The sequence below is a fragment of the Poecilia mexicana genome, unplaced genomic scaffold (assembly GCF_051168715.1).
Source record: "Poecilia mexicana isolate PSO_F unplaced genomic scaffold, ASM5116871v1 scaffold_1, whole genome shotgun sequence".
Taxonomy (NCBI): domain Eukaryota; kingdom Metazoa; phylum Chordata; class Actinopteri; order Cyprinodontiformes; family Poeciliidae; genus Poecilia; species Poecilia mexicana.
In genome coordinates, this window is record NW_028263370.1 from 18,064,652 (window position 1) to 18,091,167 (window position 26,516).

Genomic DNA, 26,516 nt, shown 5'->3' on the forward strand with positions numbered 1-26,516 from the left:
AATAGAAAAAAAAGATGACTTGTGTTCATTGAAACCTTAGAGGTGCAGAAAATTAATGGAAAAGAATAATTTGTTTCTCTTTCCAGCTTCTTATTCAATAAAAACAAGAAGCCAGTCTAAATGTGGATATGATGAGAGGAAGCTAATAAACTGCGTGTATTGAGTTCATGAGCAGAAATGGATAAATTACATCCATGGGAAAAGGGGAGCTGGCATGAAGTGGGAGCCACGGTGAACAATCAAGTTCCAACTGGCAAAAACTTCAGAAAACTGAGAAATCAACAGATTTTTAATGAACTAAATGCGTTTCAAAGTTTGTCCACACGGTGGCAGTAGCGCAAAGGCTGCCGGCGCTTCCCCAAGCAGACGCCAGGTTGTTTTTGCTCATTAAATGGGTCACCTGCACTAACAGAGTAATTAGGGGAGGATTTAATTTATATGTCATTTCGTAAATTAGCAATGGCCCAATTCTTCTGGCTGCCAATCAAAGTTCAGTTGGATGTTAGTGTTCCTGTCACTATTTTTATTCTTTCCACGTTTCTTTGCACGACGGGAAATCCATGAGTGGGAGATTTTCAAACAAAGACTTTGAAAAATAGGTTGCTTTGTTTCTCAACTCAAAACGGGCACTTATTGTTTTCTGAAATATGAGTTTGCAGTGAAAAGATTAAAATGCAGAACATTTTCAGCATACAAATATAAAGTTTCTTGTATGAAGAAAACATTCGTTATCTTGTTTTTCTTTCTCAAAAATTTTATGTTTTTTTGTCATTAATTAAAAACCTAACCATAAAAATACAAGTATTCATTTTTACATTACAAGATTTTTTTTATAGACATCAAAAAATATTTCGAAAAGTCTTTACCATTTTAATTTAGCTGAACTGACGATAAAAATAAATAAAAATGCCTCTTTGAACCTAGAAATGTGTAACTGCAGGCTAAAACTGTCAGGTTTGGTTCGTCCTCAAACCCACCAGTAGGGGGCGCTTTGTCCACGTGGGCGAGGCCAGACCTTTGTATTAATGTGCAGAAATGTAATCTTTAAAGTATTTGGCGGTAGTTTTATGTAAGCGGGTTGCTTTTAGTGCAGAGGTCATCTCTGTCACATGACCTCAGCAGTGAAACGGCTCCAAAAGAAAAAAAATCGAGTGGCTTCTGGTCAATTTGAAAGCTGTTCAAACCTGAATCTGCTAATGTTTAAAGGACAGTTAGTGATTAACTGGGCTGGATAAGGCTTGTTGGTTGCAGCAGCTGCACAGACAGCGAGCGGATCGAGCCGCTCTGCCCGCTTCAGCATGCTCTGTGTCCGGGTCTGGACACGCTGTGGTGTCCGGTACCGACCGTGGAGACGAAACGTGAGCCACAAGGCCGCCGCCAGACTGGATCTCAGCGGCATTTACCCCCCAATTGCCACTCCGTTCACCGCCAAGGAGGACGTAGACTACCGGAAGCTGGAGGAGAACCTGCAGAAATATGACAAGATACCGTTTAAAGGTTGGAGCTCAGCTTCACACAGCTCAGACAGACCGAACCTTAATGCTTCAATGATGATCCTTCACATGTTAAACACTGGACCAGAAAGTCTGCATTAAATACATGTCGTTGTTTTTAGTATTGCAATAAGTTTGGCTTGTTTTCTACCCTAAGTTTTAAAAAAATAAGACTAAGTTCAATGTTGAAGAAACACACAAAAACTCTTGTCTGTCGCCCCCTACCGTTCTAGAGTTGGTACTACGTTTTTATTTATGTATTTATTTCATGTAAAAACACATGAAGATAAAACAATAACCCAGATACAGAAACATAACAAAACAAAACGATGCAAATCAGAATGCCTTTTATTGTCGTTGTACAGAAACATAACGAAATTAAAAATTTACACATCATCCAAATAACAAAGACAAACACTTCTTTTAAAATAATAATTAACTGTGTGCTATCCAGGTTCTCCATAAGTTACCAAAACTATCCCGTTATCCCAATGAGCAAGAATGGCTTCTGTTTTTTAATTCACAGCCACAAACTTAAATTTCAGGTGATACATCAACACAAATGCACATGCCTGTAAAGTGGAAAGATAATTATTGATGATTTTTGCTAAATTTTCACAAATGAACACCTAAAACTTGTGGTGTTTGATTGTATTCAGTTCCCTTTACTCAATACTTTTTAGTTTAAATATATGAGGACTTTTCACCATCAGCTTTGCAAACCTAGAGATTGAAATCTTTACTGACATTTTGCTTATTTTACTTTAGAATAACTTGAATTCTTGTTTCAACAAAATTTATGATCTGATAATGAATTTTATTAAATTACGCTCTAAGACATTTAGTGTGAGCAGGACTTTATCCTCAAGCTTTAAAATAAACGTTTTCCTTAATAAAACACCAGAGTCGGATCAATGTGACGCTCTTCCATCTCAGGAGACAGAAACATGGCGCTAAGCATTCTGGGAAATAGTTCCCACTCCTGTCTTTTTCTCCTTTCAGTTTTTAAGTGCTAACCTGAAAACTCTAGTTTATTAAACTCTTTCAGGTTTGACAAAATTAATAAAAAGTGAACACAACTTACTGCTGTAAGTTTGTATTCCACAAACTCACATTTAGGTTCAAAGTCAAAGTTCAAAGTAATTTATTTGACTTAAAGAATAGAAGATAGTAGACACAACTAAATGTGGCTGAAATGCTTAGTAAAAAGCCATCGTGTGAGTCCCAGGTTAACGCTGAGAGTGTTTTTGCTGCTGCAGGTCTGGTGGTTCAAGGCTCCAACGGTGAGTATCCGTACCTGACAGAGGAGGAGCGGGTGGAGGTGGTGGCGGCGGTCAGACGGTCCCTGCCGCTGGGGAAGCTGCTGCTGGCCGGATCAGGCTGTGAATGTAGGTGAGACTCTGTTCACACATTTAATAGAAAAACTAATTTTAAAAATGTGACTGTTGACGTTTAATCTCATTTTTAGTTCATGGTAATCGGCATAAAATCTACCAGGTAAAGTTCTGCTTTGTCATTTTCTGCAGTAGCAGAGTGAACGCAGACAGGCAGCTTTAAGTAACCAGAGACCCAGCAACGTTTTCATTTGTTACTGAAGCACAAAGCCGTCACACCCGTGTTAAAATAATAACAATACAAAAATGGATAAAACATTTCAGACCTTGCTGCCCCTTTAATGGAACTATTTAACATGAATAAAATAAATATTTTAGGAGGAAAATAAAACAGGGCAATGGTCAACCAGCATGGCAACATTTGCCAGGAATTGCTTTCCATTTATTCCTGATGATGTTGATGTCAATGTTGCCCCATATTTTCTTCTGTTGCTTTTTTTTTTTTTTTTTTTACCATATTTTATGATTTATTTATTGCCTGGTAAATGTGATTGTTTTATATGATTCCTCTGACTAGATAATTTCTTTTGCTATGCGAAGCTTAAAGATGAAGTTTATTAGAGCAAAAATCGAAACTCAATGGAGTTTTTTATTATTATTTTGATCCCAAAATTATCCTCTGCCTCTAAAAGTGAAAAGGTTATGACGTTATCATGTGTGCTGGTTATTTGATTTTTAGCACTGTAAAGTTTTATTTCAGTGCCTTTAAACTGAGTTTCAATGCGTATTTAAGCCTGAAATGATCTGAAATGGTAACGCGTTCCTCCCTGTGTGTGCGGCACCGTCTGGGTAACGAATCTTATGTTACCTGTAACTCCGTGGCAGCTAATGTGCTGAGAGTAAGACAGGTGTAAATATGAATCATAAAATCGTATCAGGAATGGCAGAAATCTCTTTATTTAGCTGTGAAAACAAGGTCAGCTGCTTGAAAGGTCATTAAATGCAGAAATACACAAGTATTTTCTTCATTTGGATTCATTAAATATTGTATTCTTTCTTTTTGCAGCTTTATTTTATATTTAGTCTGTTTTCATTTTGCTAATGTTGTTTATATGTTTGCATGACACAGAGTGGCTGAATGAGGAAATATCACATTTACAATTAATTTTTATCAAATCGTAGCTTTCTGAATCAAACCATGACAGAATGCTTTGATCGTCCAGAATAATAATTAAAAACAATTAGTTTTGTAAGGAGAAAACTGTTATAAGACATAAAAAGCAAACTCTCTCCATCCAGTGTTTTGAATAATTAGTACAGCTGCAAAGCTCAAAAATTAATGTTTGACTTTAATTAGAGAAAAATTTAACTGCGAAGTAAAATCAATGAATTTTTTTTACGTTTCTCTTCAGGTTTTCATTCCAAACTTTTCAACTTTTTAAAGATTTTTCCTCATTTTCAAACATATTACAGTTTAATTTAAGATTGAAACAAACAACAATTTTTAATGGTTAGGTCGATCTCATTAGGGAAAAAACGTCTCAAAATGTAAGTTTAAGTTTTAAAATACTTTTCAGTTTTCCCACAGACGCGAATGTTTAAATGAAACATGGAAATGTTTCATCCTTTGAAAAACAGCATAAACTCTTGATGAAAGTTTATTATTGGTTAAATCCAATCTTTGGAGTCACAGAGGGTCAGTAAGAACAATTACAATAAGACGTATTTTACTCATTTTTAATCAGACATGTTTTTATTTAAAGCTTTAGTGTTTTAATTAAAAGGAAATGAAATTGTGTGATTATAGAATCGCATGAGAGAAACACGGAGTTTAAATTAGATTGCAGTGACAAAGATTGAACAAGATTTTCATATTTTGACATTTTTTTGGTTCTAAACAGCTTTTCACAGTTTTTTTTAAAATCTTCATGATGTGTTTAAGATGCACATTAGATTTTGTTGTGCTTAAATAACTCAAAAAGGAATATATGAATATTTTTATTAATAATTCAGCAATACCTAAAAGCATCATCTGAAATCAAAGACTCACTAATGGGAAACGATGAATAGTTTTTAGAGTCTTAAAATGTTTTCTCACCTTTAGCTCAAACTGATGAAATACAAATTTATTTCTTTAATTTGAAGGTAAACGCTAATTAAGCATTTATCTTTTTTCTGTTTTTGCCACACTTAAATGTTTCAGGTCATCAAACACATTTTAATATCACACAAAGATAACTTGAGTAAAGATAAGATGCAGTTTTTACATGATTTTATTTAGGACAAAAAGCCAGCCTGGCTCTAACTTGCCCCTAATCACTGGTTGTGCCATGCTTTGCAGCAGCAGCTTGAACTCTTATCAAGGTGTTAAAATAATTTTCACTCAGTTTTTTTGCATTGTTGTGGAGAAACTTTTGCCCCCTGCAGAGCTTTGGGTTTCGTTTTGTTTTTAGGCTTTTAGAAAACCTGCAAAATGTGAATTTTGTTCTGCGAGGAACGTCGACCATGAAAGACAATGAAGGCGTTTTCATGGCTTAGCTTTGTTTGAAGCCAGGCCTGTTGCTAGGTAACGGCCGGACTTCACTGGGGTTGCTAGGTAACCCAGTTCCTGCTGATTTGTGACGGTATATTCTGAAGGTTTTTGAACCTTATAGACTGATAACCCTTAAGCAACAACCAGAGTTGGATAGTAACTAGTTACACTTACTCAACTGCATTTATTTGAGTAAGTATATTTAAAAAAACTTTTAGGGCATTTTTTTACTACACTGTGCTTTTTATTTTTACTTGAGTACATTTTTTATGAAGTATTTCTGCTCTTACTTGAGTAAATTTTCTGGATTTTCTACCCACTGAATGAAAAACAAACACGTTTTAACCCAAAACTCACCAGACAGAGACACACACCTGCAGTTTTTATTAAAGTTTAATAAGTTTATTAGTGAAAGAAACTGATTTAGAAATTTTTTTTCTTTTGTCTGATTTTGTTATTTTTTGTTACTTATATTAACTATTGTAATTTTTTACGTTAAAATACCAAAATATGCAAAACTTAACTTTCTGTTTTGTTCTGTCTGATTATTAAATTTTTAAATATTAATTAATAATTTGATCAGTGACTCAGTAATTGAGTAGACTTTTCACCAAATTCCTTTTTACTCTTACTGGAGTCATTCTTGGACGGCTACTTTCTACTCTTACTTCAGTAAAAGTATGTCGTAGTAGTGCTACTCTTCAGTAAAAGTTTTTTGCACTCTGCCCACCTCTGCCACTGACTCTGTTGTTTTGTTTCTGTGTTTTTTACGTCCAGCCACCAGAGCCACCGTCCAGCTCACAGCCAAGATGGCGGCAGCCGGCGCGGACGCCGTCCTCGTGGTGAACCCGTGCTTCTACAAGGGCAAGATGGACAGCCGCGCGCTCATTCATCACTTCACAAAGGTTAGCTGACAGGTTCACTGCAGAAACATAATCATGACTTCTGACATAAGATTGATTATTACCTCGTTGAGTAGAAGACAAGAAGTGCATATTATGCCTCTGTAAGTTTGCCGGAAGGAGGAAATTTGGGTGAGTGCAGGATATCAGTGAGTAAAAGTCAAATTTTGTTGGCCAGATGAGATAGAGAGATAATTAGAATTTAATTCAATTATTAAATATTAAGTGATTAGACTAAATTTTAAGCATTACATAAAAAATAGACATGTTAAAGGTGACTTATTACGCTTTCTTGAACAGGTTTGGATAGATCAAAATATGTTCATTACATTTTTTCCACAAATCTGCTCAGTTCTGCCTACTTTGAGCTGTTTTAGGGCCTCCTGTCACTTTAAAGTCAAATAAGCTCAACGTTTACACTCGTGTAAAAATGGCTGCAAGCAAATGTTCAATTCTACAACTGTATGTCTTTGAAAAGTAGAAGTAGAGCCTCCTGCACAATAAGAAGGATGCAGCATGCGGTTTCTGGATGGCAATTCAACAATGAAACACTTGTCTTTTTCCAGTAGCCATTGTACAACACATACAGAGGTAAAACCTGCCGACCAAATGTGCTAGAGCTCGATCATTTTTGAAAAGGGTCATCTTCTGAAAACCAATAAATGTGTTCATATTCCCAAAAAACAACTAGGCGTTTTCATTTTTTTTTTAGGTGCTTTTGCTGTTTTTGGGAACAGTTGAGGCCCAAATAGAAGTATAAATGTGTACAAATTGTGAATTTTACATATTAGGTCGCCTTTAAGGGGTTTAATCTCTGCAGTTAATCCTAGTTCAGATACAAAATTATGTCAGAGTACACACTGCATTGAGATTTGAAGCTTGTGAGGATGTGTATTCTCAGACCGGTTGTCATAATGTTATGTCTGATCAGTGATTTGTCAGTCTAAGTCCAGCTGGTGGCGCTATAAAACCTTAAAATCCCCATAGAGCTTTTTAAAAGTAAATGTGTGACCCTGAATATTACAGACATATTAAAAACTTTTGCAACAGAAACATTAAAAGCAAAACCGAGTTGATACATTTTAGCTTTTAAAACTTATTCAAGGCCTGTAATGCTTTCAGAAAATGGAAAAAATTAGGCTTGTTTTTCTATTTTTCTGAAATTCTGCTTTTATCATAATTAACATTATGCATTAGGGTCAAAAGAGTTTTATTGGAAAAGTTAGCCAAATGTTGACTAAGAGTGAAATAATGTTCAGAAATGGACTCAGAACAAAGTAAAGCTCTCAGGTTCAGACATGTCGTTCCTCCTCCGGCCTGCAGGTGGCAGACAGCAGCCCGGTGCCAGTGGTTCTGTACAGCGTCCCGGCCAACACGGGCCTGGACCTGCCGGTGGACGCCGTGGTGGAGCTGTCTCAGCACCCAAACATCCTGGGCCTCAAGGACAGCGGAGGAGACGTAAGCTCAGGACACTTTTTAGTTTAGTTTAGCTTTTCAGGGGGAAATTCTGGTCGTCTTTCGGTTTTTGTTGTTTTTAATTTTTTTTACATTTTATTTAATCTTTATTTTACCACGTAAGTTGATTGGAAACAAGTTCTCATTTTCAGGAAACATCAAAATGTCATTCAGCAGATGAAGATCATAAAACACTCAAAGAAAACATTTTCATTCTGACTAAACGGCTGCTGCAGTTTGAGACTCGACCCAGTGATCAACAATCAGTCCCTTCTGGACGTCACTACGTTGTGATCCATTTATGCAAATTTACTGTCATTCACACATTTTTTGCATTTTTCATCAGTCATTGTGAGTTTCCCTCAAATCTGACCAATCACCGTAACGATTTGCATTTTTTCTGACCAATCACTGCAACCCGTCTGAATTTTGACCTGAATAGACCAGATTTCAACTTTAGCTGTAGAACAGTTTTAGAAATAGGTTGCAACAGGTTTTTTAAAAACTGAGGCTTGAGAGACGTTTCCAAAGGAGCGTAAACCACATCGCAGCGTCAACAATAACTCCTTAATTCTTAATTTCACATCTGTTTCTGATCCACGGGGTTTTGATTAGTTTTTATTTATCATAGTACATGGTTGATTTATCCTAAAATGTCCCCCAAATTTTTAAAGAGTCTTCTTCCTTTACCACAAAATACTGAACATATTTGTTTTAATTTGAAATCTAAAACAAATATGAAGAAGAAGGGAGTCACCTGCTGAAGGTTTACTGTGTGTAAACACCCAGAACCGCGTGACGACTCGTTCAGTAAATCACAATTTATCCTTGAAGTTCTTTGGTTTTGTTTACTATAAATTATCTTTCAATCCCAGTCAGTCATTTATTACTGAATTTGTAATCAGTTCGCAGCTGATTCAGTTTGAATGTGTGTAAATAAATTTACAATTTTCCAAGTTGACTGTTAATATTTGTCGAAAATCCGTAGATGTTGTTGTCATGTCTGCGTCATGTTCTGTTTTTCTTTTTTCCGTTTGAGTGAACAGTATTTTAATTATCAGTTCAGCCTCCCAGAAACTGAAATATCCCAGACTTTGTATAGGTTATTATTTTTTAAACTCAATAGCTGGCCGATGTTTTTTAAGACTGAATAAAAAGAAGCAGTTATGTGCAGATGAATGGACGGAGGTGCAGGGCCAACGAGGCTTTCAGTGAAGCTGAACGGAAAAAGTCATCACACTTGATCTTTACAGTGAGAATAACATTTATTCAACACACAAGGTCAAAATTGATCATCACTAACCTTTAATTTTGACCTTTCACCTGCAGTGACACTTTTTCTCCTGTTCTTTCGCTTATCCACTTAATTTCCAGATTTAAACAAAATTAACGTCATATAGCATCTTTTCCCTCAGTTTTTGTTAAACTACAAACTGAGGCTGTTATGTTACACAAAACAGGGAACCATGAAAGTTAACCAGTTTATTTCCCTTTATTGAAATGAGAGCAAAATTAATGAACGAGAGATTTGATACGTAATATTCATTATATCAACACCGTCGACGTTAAACAGGTTTTATCCTGATATTGACTCTTTGCAACTACATCATTAAATCATTTAAGGCGCCAGGATGTGAAGTGAGGGACTGACATTGTTTCCCAATGTTGTTTTTACCAGTTTATTCATGGCTTCTTCTTGTTCAAGTCGAGTTAATTTGTCTGTGGATGTAACACACCTGGTTGGGGCTCACAGACGTCGGTCTTTAGAAACAGCTAGCTTAGAAACCGACCCGTACCGCCTCCCTCCTGACGTGTTGATCAAATTACCGACTTTGTCTGAATTCACACCACATGATTTATATCAGTCATAAACAATGTTTCCCTTTTATACCGGAGGAGCCTTAAAAACGTACAGAAGACGAGATGCTGACCAGTTTTTTCCATACATGCTAGGCTACATGACGGTGCTGCACTGTTTCCATGGTTACCAACGTTTAGACACGTACCTTCTCCATAATGCGATATTTAATATCTTTCTAATCATACTTTCTTGTAAAGTATATGAACGTTAATCTGTAAGGAATGAATATAATGTACAAATTTTACTTTTTGGGGGAATTACTGATTTAAATAAACTTTTTCATGATATTCTAACTTTTTGACCAGCAGCTGAACATCATCAGAATAATTATCAACTCATCGCCAATGTTCCCCCATAAATTACTGATATCAATAAATTTGAAAATATGATGAAATGCAGAAGGATTCTTCATAAAATCAAGAAAATTATGGACAATCCTGACCATGAGAAAACAGAGCATCTTCAGTCAGAGGCTCCTTCAGATTCGCTGTAACACAGACCTCTACGGGAGATCTTTCCTGCCAACAGTCATCACTATCTACAATAACTCTTTTGAAGAATCTGAATCAGTGAGTTGCAACATTTAATTCACCTTTAGGATCAATAAAATGTTTTTAATTTGAAGCTACTGTGTGCAGTTTAGTGGAACAAATCAAACTTCCTTTGTTTCCTTAAAGAAGTATATTCAAAATATTGTTTACATCGCATTATCCTTGCATTTTAACAAGTAAATTCAGAGTCTTTTTATTATCAAATATTTCCCCACTACCAAAAGAAATTCACTGCTTTGACATGGTTCAAATATAAAACAGCTTGTTTAAAATGGAAGCAGGAAGAAATGGCAACAAGTGGGCATGAACTCAGGAACTAACTGGTCAAGGACCAAACAGACGGGTTTGAATCGTCTTCCTGTTCAAAAATGAGCAATTTGCCGTTGTGTTTATGAAAAGACGGACTGATTGTCAGCAGCTTCTTCACGTCTGAAGGAGCCGTGGCAGCTGAAGAGCCTGAAACCAAAGTGCCTCCAGCTCTCTGGTGCTGCCTGATTGCAGGGTTGCGTGCCGGAAGGAGGAAGAACGCCTTGCTCTCGTCAGGCTCTTCATAGCTTTTTGTCAGTGTGGGAAGTGTTTGGAAGAAGTTGCAAATGGGTTCCTGGTTTGGGAAATGACATGTTTGTGAACTTGCTGTGAGACGGCAGAGTGGCGCTGCTCACATACAGAGCAGGACGGTTCAGCGTGACGAAGAACAACAGAGACGGGCAGCGAGCAGCTACATTTACTCTGTTGCATTCACCTGAGTAAGGTTTTTAAAAAAATAAGTACTTTTAGGAGTATTTTTACTACGCTGTACTTTCTACTTCAGTAATTTTATGATGAAGTATTTCTACTCTTGAGTAAAATTTCTGGATTTTCTGCCCTCTGAATGAAAAACAAACATGTTTAATGCTCCGTAGTAAAGCTTTAGGACATATTGAACTGTTGCTTTTTCTGTTTTTCTCTTCTGCTGCAGACGTGGGTGATGAACCCAAGGTCTGCAAACTCCACAGAACGTTATTCTAAGAAAACATAATACAGAATAAACCTCTATTCTCCTTCAAGACAATCAAAACTCTCTCACTGAAGTAATCACAACGATTTTATTTGTTGCTTCGTTTTTATCTTTTGAGCATGTATTCCTGGGGGAAAAAAAGGTAGAAATGGCAATGAGCAGAAAGTACTTGCAATGAATTTAAGGTTTTTTTTCTGTGAAATGACCAAAACCCTCATGTATTCTTTCCAACAGAAATTATTTTTGAATTTGTTTCACATTCAACTCTAAACAGTGTTCATGCCACTCAGCTAACCTTAAAATACCTGCATAAAATTCATGTTACACCTCAAAACTCCACATTTAATGACACAAATCATGTATTTTGGTAAAAGTATGTGTGAATTTCTTCCTAGGGATTCTTTGAATTAAACATTTAAATGTTTGCAGTGATAAATAACAACAATAAATGCACTCGTAAATGTATTTAAAGGGAAAATGAAACACTAATCTACCTACAAAATAAATCCTGAATCCCTGTTTGACAGTTCAGTAGCGGTCTAAATGTCAGCAAAACTTAAGAAGTATTTACTCTGGTTTTATTGATTAAGTCCTTTGAATGCCGGAGTGTTCATAGTGAAAACAACACAACACTTGTGTTTCTCCTCGTTTATCGCAGGTCCGTCCTTCTCAGAGCCAGTTTACCAAACCAAAGCATCAAACTGCCTGAGCGCTCCCGTTGGGTTTGCATTATTCTGCACCTGAATGGCTCTTCAAGACTCCCATTTGTTTTGTTTCCATTACAGGAGGAAAGATTCAACATTCGTGGCCAGTTTTTGGCTGTGCAAAAACACAAACCAAGTAGTTTTTGTCTGGTTTCCAGTGCAAATATCGTTGTAAATTTGAAATAAGACAAAACTAACTTACAAGTATGTTTTCGGTGAGATGTATTTCAGTCAATAATTGTCTAATCTTCATTAAAAAGTAAGAGTTTTACTGGCAGATTATTTCTCTTAAAGTAAAAAATTTTTCCATATTATTAGTGAAACAATAATCTGCCAGATTAATGAAGTTCGTCTGTCATTCTGAAAAGTTACTTGTAACTTAGTTTTCTCTTATTTCAAGTGTACTAGAAACTGGACATAAAATATTATGGACTGCAATGAATGTTTTTGTAAAACTTTGACCTGCTGATTTTGACTTTAGCCAATTCTTCTTTAAATCTATAAGAAACTATTGTTGTGTTTGTAAAACCTGATTCTGCCCTTAAAATGCTACTGTGTAACTTATTTCCATGAGGAAACATCATGGAAATTAACTTTGTATCTCAAAAAACCATTGGGAAAAAGTTCTCTAGAACTCTAGAAAACAGGAAGTTAACCCGTTAACTCTAGAAAACAGGAAGTTAACCCGTTATGTCTAGAAAACAGGAAGTTAACCTGTTAACTCTAGAAAACAGGAAGTTAACCCGTTATGTCTAGAAAACAGGAAGTTAACCCGTTATGTCTAGAAAACAGGAAGTTAACCCGTTAACTCTAGAAAACAGGAAGTTAACCCGTTATGTCTAGAAAACAGGAAGTTAACCCGTTATGTCTAGAAAACAGGAAGTTAACCCGTTATGTCTAGAAAACAGGAAGTTAACCCGTTAACTCTAGAAAACAGGAAGTTAACCCGTTATGTCTAGAAAACAGGAAGTTAACCCGTTATGTCTAGAAAACAGGAAGTTAACCCGTTATCTCTACAAAACAGGAAGTTAACCCGTTATGTCTAGAAAACCATCAGGATAAAGTGTACATGTAAAACATCTGCTCTCGGCTTCGGTGTAACATAAACTACATTTGTAATTGAACAGCATAATAAATGCTTAATTCATGAATCTAACAGGTATGTTTTCCCAGGCCCTTAAGCTGCACATTGCATGCTAGCAGCAGTAATTAGACTCCAAAGGAAATAAAAGCTAATAAGTCTTCCTGACACCTGGGGAGATCATCGTCTTCCTGCAGTATTATTTTCCCCATTAGAGCTTTATCTGCAGAACCAGAGTGCTCCAGCTTTCAGGCGACCAGCAGGAGCTCCTGTAACCTGATTGACTGACTGATCAATTACAGTCCTGCATGTTTTAAATGACTAATATGAGGAAAGTGACTGACAGGCTGTGGTTATAAATACACCGTCAGTGGGAACGCTAATGGAGGCTGAGGCAGGATTCAGCAGGTTTTCCCTGCGGAGCGCGTGGCCTCCCTTTGAACATTTCAGGTTTATTTGGATTGTGGGTTTCAGTTTGTAGATTGACAAAAGAAAGTTGAAAGAGGCAAAACAAAACATGGAGCCGATATTCATGAGAAGATATTCATGAGCGTCTCCAGTCCTACTCACCACCGTTTGAAGTTAAATCCTCTTTTTTTTGGTTCTCTTGGGAACTATCTGTTTTCCTCCATTTCTTCTCCTCCCTCTTTTGATTTGGATCTTGAACGATCCCCTCCTCCAAAAAAACAAAAAAAAAGAAAAAGACCTTGGCTCTGAGAGGAGATGATGCTTGTCTCTTGCTGAGCGATTTGTTTACCCTGTGAGATGTTAGGCATGTCTTAGTCCCCGGTGGGAACCTCTCCTGGGATTTAAATACACTGGCAGATATTTACTCTGGCAGCTGGGAGGAACTGACGTTGAAACGCTGCTTTTGACTTTTTTCTTCTCATTTTCTTTTTTCATGTTTCCTCAGATCACACGGATTGGCCTGATTGTTCACAAAACCAAGGCGCAGGATTTCCAGGTTTTAGCGGGCTCGGCGGGGTTTCTGATGGCTGCCTATTGTGTTGGTAAGAAACCCCAAAGGGGAGCTGTTGTTCCTCAACGGGGAACCATCAGCTGTACTTCCTTTCAACCAGAACCCGGGTGAATAACCATATCTAATTGTTTTAAGATTTCATGTAACAAGAGGCCTTTACACTACAGCCATACATGTGAAGACATTTCTTATTGAATCTAATTAATCTGGAGGGTTTTTTTTCTCTCCAATCAGCGTGGAAGATGTCATGATAAACACAGTTTTAGATTTCAAACAAACACACATCCATCCATGGCGTCTATTTTCAGATGAGCATGAAATATTTGTCAGTACCTTTGGCAAAAATATATAAAACTTTTATATTCCAGTAGCAACATTTCTCACAAGAAAATCTAGAAAACCAAGGATTTAATTTGAAAACATTGCCCTGATAGTCCGGTAGACCTGGTTCGATTTCGGACCAAAATTGCAACTTTTGTTACATGTTCAGTTGGGGTTCATTTTCTCACTGAGTCAAATGATCCAAATTGGAAAACCTGTTCCCCCTCCTCGCCTGTGATGGCGCTGCACCGGGAACCACCGAAGGAAACGACACAAAAACCTTTGAAGAAGAAACTTACTTCACAAAATGTAAACAAAATGTAAATCAAATTTTAGCAGTTGTGGGATTTTTCTTTTGTTTTCTTCTGCACAAATAGACAAGAGTGAAAACCAAACTTTATTTTATAAGTTTTAATGAGGAAAGATACAGCAGCGACGGCTGGCAGCTGTCAATAATAATGACCGTCAGCCCTCGGTGTAATCGCGGATTTGCAGCGAACACTTTTTAAAGGGTAAGAAGATTAACGTCTATATACTTTATAAGTAAGCATGATTAGAAAGGATATCAAATATCGTAGAATGGAGAAGGTACGTGTCTAACCGTTAGTAACCATGGAAACAGTGCCGCACCGTCATGTAGCCTAGCATGTACGGAAAAAAACTCGTTAAGAGTCTCGTCTTTTGTACGTTTTTAATGGTTCTCTGGTGTAAAGGGAAACGCTGTTTATGACATAGTGATATAAATCATGTGGTGTGAATTCAGACAAAGTCAGTAATTTGATCAATACGTCAGGAGGGAGGAGATATGGGTCGGTTTCTAAGCTAGCTGTTTCCAGGTTTTGTAAATGCCGCCATCTATGAACTCCAACCAGGTGTGTTACAAATTAGCTCGACTCTAACAAGTAGAAGCCATGAATAAACAGACAAAAAAAACTTTGGGAAACAATTTCAGTCGCTCTGTTCAATACTCCTGTCCCTCACTTCGCATCATGGCGCCTCAAATGATTTAGTGATGTAGTTGTAAAGGGTTAATAGTTCACTTCCTGTTTCTGGAGCGTCTCTAGTCCACTCGCATCCTTAAGAACAGCATGAATATGTGGACAAACAGCTCACTGTTAAGCATAGTGGAGGATCTGTGATGCTGTGGGCCTGTTTACCTTCCACAAACCCTGGGAATGTAAAATGCAAACATCCCTATACAATCAAATGAATGAAATGAGTAATTTTAAATAGCAAATTACTTTAATAATTATTACTGAATTTAGTTCTGATATGGTTGAAACTGTTTGTGTGGTAATATATGTTTATAAATCATTGAAGCAGTTCATTTGAATCGTGTTTAATTTGATCTTGCTTGTGTCTAATGGACACAAACAAAATGTCTTTAAATGATTTTTATTGTAATGTTTTGAAGAATGGCCTTCAGAGACTAATGCGGATCCTTAAATAAACAAATAAACCTCGTTGGAGAAATCCCAGGACACTTTAGGGAAAGAGGTAAGAAGACTAACGTTCAGCAAACTGAAAAAAGATAAGTATTGGGTTTTTAAGCAAGATGATCAAAACCATTCAGCCGATTCACAGAAATGTTTCAGCAATCACAAATAAGACCTTTTTCTAAATCCCACAGAAACCTAGAATCCAAAAAATAATGCAAATAACTCAGAGATTAGCACAGCTAGCAAGTCGGCACAGACAGGTTCATCTGGAAATGCATCCATTCGGTCAGTGTGTGTGTGTGTGTGTGTGTGTGTGTGTGTGTGTGTGTGTGTGTGTGTTGCTGCTCTGATTACCAAGTTCATCCTCATGATCATCATGTTGCAGGCGGTGTGTTGAGGTCTTATAGAAATCTTGCAGCTTTGATGGGAAATGAAAACTGCTGACACGCTGCGGCACTTAGCGGCTTCCCAGATCTGGTTTGCTGACTTGTCAGTTCAAAGCTTTTCCAAGTCTTTTTTAATTTGATCAAATCAACTTTCCTTTGGAACATCACATGTTTTTTTGTTACAAAATCATACTAGTTTGATGTCAGCATGGCTAGTAGTTCCAGAAATAAAAGTGTAGTTTTTGTTTTGGGGGATTTTCCAATCACTGTCATTATTTGATAGCATAAAGAAGAACAGCCTTAGTCCTATTGTTTTCATGTGCAAATTATTTTGTTTTGAATAGGTTTGAAAATTGTTAACTTTCTTTTGTGCTCAACTGGACTGTAGACAAAATATGTTTTTCTTACAGCCAGAGGTGAACAGAGTATCCAGAAATTGTACTCAAGTAATAATAGCACTACTTCAATATATTTTTACTCAAATAAAAGTAAAAGTAGCCATCCAAGACATTAAAAAGTATTTGGTTGAAAGTCTACTCAAGTACTGAGTAACTGATCAAATAATTTAATATTTAAAAATTACATCATCATATCGACCAAAATATAAAGTTAAGTGGAAATTTTGGTATTTTAAGGATGAAAATCCCAATAATTCATATAAGCAACTAAAAAAATAACAAAATCAGGCAAAATAATTTTTTTCCAACTCAGTTTCTTTCAATAAAAGACTTATAAAACTTTAACAAAAACTGCATGTTTGATTTTCATTCAGTGGGTAGAAAATCCAGAAATTTTACTAAAGTATTAGTAGAAATACTTCATAATAAAATTACTGAAGTAAAAGTAAAAAGTACAGCTTAGTAAAAATACTCCTGATTTTTCTAAAAACGTTGTAACTAGTTACTACCAAACTCTGCTTACAGCACATATTTGTAAGTTTCAATTTGAAATTTAGGAAAACCATTTGATTTAATTTAATTTTATTTAATATATACATTTAAATTTAGAATTGGAGCAAGCAAATGTGGCGCAAATATCACATTGTGTATTGAACTCTCAGTGGTTCCTTTGTGCGTGCGTGCGTGTATGTGTGTGTAGGTGCTGTCGGCGGCGTGTGCGCGCTGGCTAACGTTCTGGGCCAGGAGCTGTGTGAACTGGAGCGTCTGTGTCGGTCTGGGCGCTGGGAGGAAGCCAAAGTCCTGCAGCAGCGGCTCATCGAACCCAACGCAGCCGTGAGTACCATCTGCTGCGCTGCTTGAGCCGCCAGTTCAGGAAACCGGCACCCACACCGCCACAACCGGCGTCAGACTGAGCTTCATCACATTTTATCACTCTGAATCCAGAGGGTGAAATATTCACTCCTGTCAGAACATGTGACAAAATATTTACCCCAAGAAAAGAAGAGGTTATTACAGTAAAATAACGTCAACTGCAGGAATTTACAGCAACAAGACAATAATTTTCAAGTAATCTACGGATAATTACAGATTGCTGTATCACAACATTGCTAATGTGCATCTTCTATCATGAACAGTGGCTTGCACAAGTATTTTACTGTCCATTGGACTTCCCTACATTTTTCAAACTACAACTGCTGACTTCAGTCAGTTTTATTGGGATATTACGAACCAAAACAAACCGAAATGGTGCATAATTATACAGTATTTCAAAGTTGTTGTTTTTTTTTTACCAAAAAAGCTGAAAAGTGTCAAATCTTTGACATTTTTTAATAAATGAGGCCAAACTTGAAAACCTGTGTGAGAAAAACTAAGTACACACTACTAAAGGAAGACAAATTGAAGCTTTCTTTTGAAAAGTTTGTTTTAAAAGTTTAAACTTTTATCAGAAAACTGTGAAAAAGTAAATATGTTTGTCTCAAAACGTTGCCTCAAATTGTCAGTTTTATTCCATGAATAAAATCTACTTCAACCAAATCTCATAAATACTGAATAGAGTCCACTTGAGTGTAATTTGATCTCTTTATGAATCCAGCTGTTCTGTTGGCAGATTCTTAGAGGATATTACTGATCAAACAGCATCATGAAAACGAAGGAACACAGCAGACAGATTAGGGAGAAAGATGTGGAGAAGTTTGAAGTAGAATTAGGTCATAAAGCATCAGAGCTCTGTTCAGTCCGTCCTGTTGATACCAGACAGAGGAAAGCACAACTGGCAACCTGCTAAAACATGACTAGTCAGAAAAGTTCAGAATCTCAGGCAAGCAGAGCATTAAACAGAGAACCAGATAATAAAACCATTGTTACTCTGGAGGAGCTGCAGGAAAAATGTGCAAAATGTGGATTTTTTTATATTTTGTTAGTAAATATTTGGGTTTCTACTATTTTTGAAAACAGCTTTTAAAAAACTAACCAACTGTTTTCAATTTATGGTGAATGACTTAATGTTTATTGGTGTCTGTAAAATGAGACGTTTCAAAAACCTCCCGATTAAGTCACAATCAACGGTAGCTGCATCGTCACCTAGCAACCACATCTGATCCCAGCTCGTCACCTAGCAACCCAGCAAAGCTCCAGCACGTCTGGTCAACTGGTTTTACTGCTTTAAGCGCTATACAATGGCTGCTGGAAAAGACAAGTGTTTTGTTGTTGACTTACCACCCAGAAGCCACTCGCTGCATTTTTGTCGGTTGCGCAGGAGGCTCTACTTCTGCTTTTCAAAGAGGTACAGTTCCATAATTACGCATCTGTTTTCAGCCATTTTCGTGTGCGAGTGTAAACGTTGAGTTGGGGGCGTGGCCAGCAGCAGCTAACTTGGATTTAAAGTGACAAGACGCCCTAAAACAGCTCATTCCATAAGGAACTCGAAGCAGTCAGAAATGAGCAGTTTAAAATCTTATGTAAGAACAATTTTTCTGCAAAAAATGTAATGATCAGGTTTTGCATAGACCATAGAACTTTCCTAACTTGTCCAAAGAAGCACAAACAATCACCTTTAAGTTTAATAGCATCATTTTATCAAATCATGCTCCAAAATGATGAGCTTCACCAGTAGAAGTGAGTAAAAACAGAATGGGTTCAGTTAAAGCCTGTTCTATTTTGAGCTCTGGTGAATGTCGGAGGGGTGTGCTGAGCTCTGATCAGAGATGCTCTGGGACCGGCTGATTCGGCTGCTGAGTGTGCTCAAGGCTGCAAACAGGTTCATTAAGGAGTGATAAATGTCACGGCCCAGGCAGGCTCGCTCTCCCGCCGCTTCATGAGTCTGAAGTCACACCAAATATCAGGCCTTCACGTTTCTTTTTTACTGCCACCGTTTCTATATGCAGTCCATATAATGATGGGGATGTATAGAAATTGACTGAAGCTCCTTGTTGCTAGGTGACCAGAAAATTGGGAGTTCCTGCCCTGAAGCAGGCGATGGAGTGGTTTGGTTACCACGGCGGCGCCTGCCGGTCTCCTCTACAGCCGCTCACAGAGGCAGAGACTCAGCTGCTGAGGCGGGACTTCTCCACCAATGGATGGCTGTGACGGGGAGGTGGGCGGAGCCTGTGTGCACGGATGTTTCATCTATACGAGTCTGGGTGTCGAAACGGCAATAAATAAAATTTGATCACACAGATGCCATTTTTGTCCATTTTATTGGAAAACCCTGAAATTGAACTTCTTGCTTTTACAGTGCTCTGGAACGTACTGCACATTGTTGGGTTTTTAAACGATACTACAGGCTTTGAACGCCTCACAGAGCTCTGATCAATACATTATAGTATCTGAAAACGGAAACTTTCCATCTAAGCACCTAAGACGTCTCTAACTTTATAACTTTATAATGATTGTTGTGAGAGAAAAACGGTTGAAACTTCTGGTAAAATAAAAGTTAAGTCTGACTTCAGAAGGACGTTAGCCTCCAGGTTTCTGAGCTGAGTAGCTCCAGAACCTCGTCACCTCTGATGGAAACCCAGCTCAAAGATGCACACTGTAATTTTCCACATGATGGAAAGCTATGATGGATGCTAAGTAATATAACCCCTCCATTATGTTGTAACTCACAGTGCCTGCAGTTGATTGTTGGACTTTTCTCTCTTGTTGTAGTCCAGACCTGAACAAACACTAACCAGCGATTTAGCTGGTCCATTCAACCATCATAATGTTCTATTTTAAGTTAAATAGCAGGTTTTTACCAAGGTGAGCAATCTCACTGTAGCTTGGTAGACCTGATTGAACGTTCCCAGCAACTTGCTGTGTTTAACTTGAGTAAAGCTTTGCTTAATAAAGTCCTGCGTTTCCTCCCATTGCATGGAAAGAGACTCAATCAGCACGTTATGTTCACATAATGACAACATAAAGCAGCACAAAAAAGGAAGCAGGAAGTAGTTGAGATATGTTCATCTCAAAACTCGGTTACACCATGATCAACAGGAGCTTGGGGTATCCAAACAGACAGTAATCAGATTATATCAGAAATTCTTTCCCACAAGGTTTCTGAAAGTCTGAATAGTCATTAGAGCTTAATCAATTATCATTTTATCAATTTTAACTGCATGTTTCTGTCCTTCCATTTGGGTATTTCCTGTTTCTAGAAGCAGAAAAAGAGCACACAAAAAAAAACTAACAACAAAACAATAATAATACTAAAGATGTTTTTTGGGAATAAGTAAATGTGCTGGTGTTTACAAAATTACCTGTTTCCAAAACCTCTAAATTGTTGCACAATTTGTTACCTAGCAACCCCAAACCAAGCCCCGCCCAGCCCCTCACCTGTAACCCAACTGGAGCTCCCAAGAGACGCTCAGTTTCCGCTGTAATGGCGGCTGGAAATGAAATGGAAAATAACTTTATCAGCTGCGACACAGAGCATCCGCCCATTGATTTTCTCCCAGACACGAAGAATAGGACAGAGCTGCTTGGCTTCGTTTTATTTTTGCTCAAATTGTAGTTTGTGCTAATCAGTTTAGGATTCGCGGTAGTTTCTGAAAGCTACCAGCAGGACAAGGCGGGATTTACCAAAAATATCTGGACTGAAGGAAGGTCCTGCTCCCATTGTTCTTCACAAATTTGCAGATGATGGCGATGTAAGTACATAATGTGTGTTTTGTGTTGTTGTTCGGCTTGAACCTGATTTGTCAGTTAGTCTGAGGCGCTAATAATGAAAACACCGAGTTATGAGGATTTGGCAAGCAGCAGCTCATTTGCATAATCGTCACGAAACAACAGCGCATTCCTTAATGAGCTCAAAACGGGCCGAACTGATCGGGTGAATAATAACAATAATCGGGCCAATATCTGAGAATGACTTTATTAAATGTAATCACCATGTTTTGTATAGACCGCAGACCTATAGCTTGTTCAAGGACACGTAATAGTGGACCTTTAAAGTTTCTTTTTATTATTATACACCTTTTCCATGTAACTGACTTTCCTGCTAGATGCTGGCTATGATACAGTGACCTGTAAATGTATTCAGGTTTTTCACATTTTTGTCGCAGCAACAAACTTCAGTGTATTTAATAGGAATTTCATTACACAGTGGATTTCATTACACACCATTGGGTGTAATCATTACAGGGAGCAAAGGAATGCATACTTCTCAAATTTATACTTCAAATAAAAGTTTGTTGTGCATTTGCATTCAATATTTTGTAGAACGATCTTTTGCTGTGCTTGCAGCTGCTACAGCTCAACCAGTTTTGGATGTGTAGATCCTGAAACGTTTTGTAAAATGACAGATTGGATGAGGAGCGTGTGTGTACGTCTGCAGGATATTATCGGAGGGTATACACAAAACTGTCACTGCACCTGACCCATAAGAACACATCCACCACTCCAGCACACATCATGTGTGTGTCGCACAGGTTCAGGTGACGTGTCTGAGACCTCCCAGAGGAGGGGGTGAAGTAACGCTGTTTGCTTAATTTCTACTGTTTTTGGCAAAGTTTAAGCTAGATTTAACTATTTAACCCGCAGTCTTAGTGCGACGCTCAGGAAAAGCGCGGCAGATGTCACAGTCGGCCAACCAGAAGACCGGTCAGCTCTTCAGTTCACTAAACCACAAAAAAAAACTTGTAACCAGCAACCCACCAGAACCACAAACCATAAAAAGTTCAGGCGGGGTTTACTCGATTCCTCTTATTACTTCAGGAGGGCTAAAACTCCACGTATTCATTTTTAGCTAGCTTCACTGCTGTTATATTTAGAAGAAAGAGCGCCAAGCCGCCAAATAAACTGTAAACTGACCAATAACATTTAGATTTGGAACAGACTCATGGTTTAGACTCACACAGATGTGAGCTATGTACAAGATGATTTGACACAAAATACCTTTTTCTCCACAATTTTGTTAATAGTAAAGAGGGCTAGATGATTAAAAAAAAACATAACATTATTATTTTCTTTTTACTTGAAGGAAAATCTCAAGGTATGCAGAGTGCGTATAGCTGCAGATTTCAAACCGTCAATGAGCCGGGTCATCAATTTGGCAAAAGAGGGCATGTCTGTAATTATGTTAATGAATATTTTGAGATTGTTACAGCAATAAAATATAGATTTTATGTTATGTTTCCAGGACTGCTAGTAATTATTAAGGCCAATTCATTAACGGGCGCTGCTGAGACACAACTGTGAGCCTGAGCCAATATCCCTGAAAGCTTTTTCTCTGTAATTTGTTTATCTTTGACTGCACAGACATATTCTTGTGTGCGTCGCCTTTATGTGTGTGTGTGTGTGTGTCACTTATTAACTGGCTATCTGCTCAACAGTTAAGGTTGGACGTTTTTCAGACCTCAAACACAGACATGATGAAGGTTCTCAGAGAGACTTCAGATCAGCCACAGTTCAGTGGGAGGCAGGGCTGTAGGTCACCGCTGCAGTTTGCTGCAGAATGCCAGAGCACTCTTTGATGTGAAAAAGTTAAAAACCATAATTACAGTAATTAAAGCCAAGTGTAGCAGGTAGCCATGGCAATAGGAGCCTTTGGCTTTTTCCACACAACAGTTACTTTGCTTTTATCTTACCAAGAGTCCAATTAGCACCTTTCTTAGCTGGAGATATTTTCAGAACTGCCTACTGGATCATAAAGAAAGGATGTGATGTGTTTTGCTCTGTTCTTGTGCGACAAGGACGCATCAGTGGAGGAGCTCTCAGCGCTAACAGTTGGAGGAACCATTCAGTTCAAAGTCACTAACCGCCTGCATTACTGCCCATCAAGGACGGCTCGTGTTTACACCAACGATTCATGACAGAAATGTCCTCTGTCCTCAAACTTAAATGTTCCGTGATTTGAGATGTTTTAGATTTGTTTTTGAATTAACGCCTAATTCAATTCGGCAGACATGCGTTTATTGGGCGATCATTGGCTCGTCAGACGTTGCTGTCTGTGTTCAGAGCCAGAGCTGCCATTCAAGGCTCGGGTCACATCCTGTTTATGAGGAGACTTTTCAACACACTGGCTGTGTTTAAGCTGCAAGGTTTTAAATATTAGGGGGGGGAAAGTGACAAGTCTGTTCCATACATCCAAACCTGAGCTGCGATTTTTCTATTTCCAGTGGAGAAATAAAAGACCTAAAATTATTTATTTTAATGTGGTTCACCCTTAAATGTCATCTACACGCATGGACTGCTTAACTTTATGCTCTGTTAATTTTACAACAAATATTAGAGGTGACCTATTATGCTTCCCAAAACAGGCTAAGATAAACAAAACATGTTCATTATAGTCTAAATGATGAGATTTTAGTTTGATCAGTTGCTATGTTGAACTGTTTTAGGGCCTCGTGTCTCTTTAAATTGATTTCAGTTTCCAAAGTTAAAGGTTAGAGGTTCACCTTTCAGCAGGACAGCGGTAATAAACCTGGACCTAGAGCTGTAGATTAAAGTATACTCACAGTTAAAATGGTCCAGCCAAAGTCCAGACCAACTGAGAATTAAAAATTGATATTCTTTGTTCTATTTTAGAGCAAACTCTGGTCAGAAATGTTAGTTTCCAGACATCCAAAGCCGCCACAGACTTGCAGATGGAGTTGCAGTAAAAAGGGCGTTTCTAAAAACTATTTACTCAGCTGGGCTGAACACAAATGCACACCACACTTTTCAGATTTTGAATTGTAAAATATTTTGCGAAAGTCATGGATCATTTGCCTTTCATCTCATAATTAAGCCCTGCCTTCTGTGACATGCAGTCCCAACAAAACTAAGTGAGGTTTGTGGTTAAGTCATGACTAAATGTCAACATCCTTAAGTTGACATTTTGTTGAAGCAACTCTTGATTCAGTTTCAGCTCTCCTGCCTTTGTTTTTCTAGCTGGATTGAAAATCACAAGCAGCTGCTGTTTCCCCCCAGGTGTGCCCACTTCTTTGGTCACCCAGCTCTGAAGTTCAGAAATATTACTTCAGTTTTTATTGTAATTTAGAGCCAAGGGTAAGTCTGATAGAAACTAAATCTTCGAGCTGAAGTGTCAAGAACGAGACGAAACTTTAATCTAGAAGAGGCTTCAATGGACAGCAGAGTTGCAGATGACTGCATACTCTTCTATAAGCGACCTCTGACCCCACACATGTGTAATGGACTCGGTATGAATGCATAAAACACACCGAGGGCTTTGATGCTATTAATTCCACCTGTCCTTCTGCAAAATGGGACTCTTCCATGAAAAGATGATTCAACAGGCATGTCATTTATTTTATTCCTGAGATCACATCTGTGGTTTGAGGCTGTGACCTTGCTGAGTTTGAAAACATTCGAGCCGTGTTTTCATCTTAATTAACCTATTCAAGGATGTCTGATACTATGAGGAGGATGCTTTTCATTCCTTCTCTGGAAGATCTTAGTAAGTGGGGTCAAAGCGCCACTGATTTTATTTTCTTTTCTTTCCTTTTCTCTTCTAACTAAAAAGCATAAATAATTAAATCTCTAATAAGATTTTTTTTGAAGACCCATGTCGTTACTATGTGAGTCCTAGACAGATCTTTCACAGCTATCCTTGATAAATAAAAGCCTTTCATCTCCTGCCCTCGTTTAAATTTTGATTCACGTCTCTACAAACCACCAATAAAGTCTGAATTCTGTATTTTAAATTTGAAAAATTATTTTTTGATTAAAAGTAATAAAACCAGCTGGTTTCTCTCAGGTTTGTGGAAGGTGCAGTGGTGCAGAAACGACCGCTAGGAGGCGCCACCTCCCACTGCGCAGCATCAAGGGCATCCCTTTGATCTCTGTCGGAGGATGTTGGACCCGCAGGGCGAGCGATGCCTCCGCTTACGGTGGGGTGGGGGAGCGCTCTCCCTGCTGCTGATGGGAGCAGATAATGAGTCAGCAGAAGCTGCCCTGCGTCCTGCGCCATTAGAGAGGAGGGCAGTGGACACACACACGCATACAGAGGACACCAAGTCCAAATATTCCCACAGACACGCACTCCCCACCCCCAACCGTCCTGCTTCACTTCATCCTCCCGCATCAGCTGACGGCGTCGGCTGTTCCCCGCATCTATGCTCTCGCTACATGAATCTGTTTCTCCGGACATGATCAGGATTTCTCCCGTCCTGGTTTTCCTCGGCTCGGTTTTCCCTTCCACCTTCCCTGCTCTCTGACTAGGTCCATCCCGTTTTCTCCTGGCAACAGGAGCTGAACTACAGCTGGTAAAAAATAATTGCTGTGAGAAACCAGAATCCAGGCTGCAACAAGCGGTTTGGAGTGTCTGTAGTTCAGAGGTTCTCTGAAAACATTGATTAAATTCAGGTTATTTATGCAGCACCACTAAAAACAAATGTCATCTCACAGTGCTTTACAAAAAAGTTATTTTGATTCAATCACAGATGCATTTCATTTAATCCTAGTTATCGATCAGCGCTTTATGTTCATTATTCAAATGAGTTTAAACGGTTTTCTGTGCAAGGAAACACCGTAGATTTCATCGAGTCACTAGCTGCGTTTCCATGAACCGTTAAAAACTGCGCAAATTGAAATTACGAAAATAAATTGGCTTAATGGAAACATGAATTTAGAAAAATCATTTTGTTCTACAATTAAGCCTGTCGCAATAAACAATAAATCAATTAGTCACATGATAAATTAGAACGAGCTCAATAATTTCCATTTGCATTGTTTTTATCTTTCTACCAAAAACTGGATGATCAAAGTCTTCAATCTGGTGCTTTAGTCTCAACTAATCATTTCTGTGAAGGACAGAAACTTAACTAATTTTATATTTTTATTCCTTATTTTGTTTATTTATTTCAGATATTTAAAATGTCTTCCAGTTCCAGGGTTAAATATTCATTAAAATGTATTGGTCCTTTAGAAGTGTTCTTGCTTTATTACTATTATGTAATTTGAAAAGGGTCTGAAAACAACAATATTATCGTTTATCGCAATAACCTCTGGGACAACGTATCGTCTTGCAAAATGTATTGCGACGGGGCCTAGCTACAGCGAGGTGCAGGCGTGCCTGAATTTGTTTTATTCCTATAAGTCACTGAAAAATAAATGGATACAAAACAAATCAGTAATGGCCTAAAAGAGGATAAAGTACGTTG

At 37.9% G+C, this 26,516-nt stretch overlaps 1 protein-coding gene across 1 annotated transcript; it reads left to right on the forward strand.

Annotated features, from left to right (window-relative positions):
• The first annotated feature begins 989 nt into the window (after window positions 1–989).
• Window positions 990–19,610, forward strand: hoga1 (4-hydroxy-2-oxoglutarate aldolase 1). Its single transcript, XM_015002406.2, has 7 exons — window positions 990–1,497; window positions 2,753–2,881; window positions 6,138–6,265; window positions 7,586–7,720; window positions 13,825–13,921; window positions 17,135–17,268; window positions 19,372–19,610. Exons 1-7 carry the CDS (start codon window positions 1,299–1,301, stop codon window positions 19,519–19,521), a joined length of 972 nt encoding a protein of 323 aa, XP_014857892.2. The 5' UTR covers window positions 990–1,298; the 3' UTR covers window positions 19,522–19,610.
• Window positions 19,611–26,516: the final 6,906 nt, after the last annotated feature.

What these genes read in the sequence shown, in the direction of transcription:
- hoga1 (XM_015002406.2), top strand. Translation starts at nt 1,299, where the DNA reads ATGCTCTGTGTCCGGGTCTGGACACGCTGTGGTGTCCGGTACCGACCG. An exon ending in TGACAAGATACCGTTTAAAG is followed by an intron (nt 1,498 to 2,752) that starts GTTGGAGCTCAG and finishes TTGCTGCTGCAG; the next exon opens with GTCTGGTGGTTCAAGGCTCC. An exon ending in TCATCGAACCCAACGCAGCC is followed by an intron (nt 17,269 to 19,371) that starts GTGAGTACCATC and finishes CCTTGTTGCTAG; the next exon opens with GTGACCAGAAAATTGGGAGT.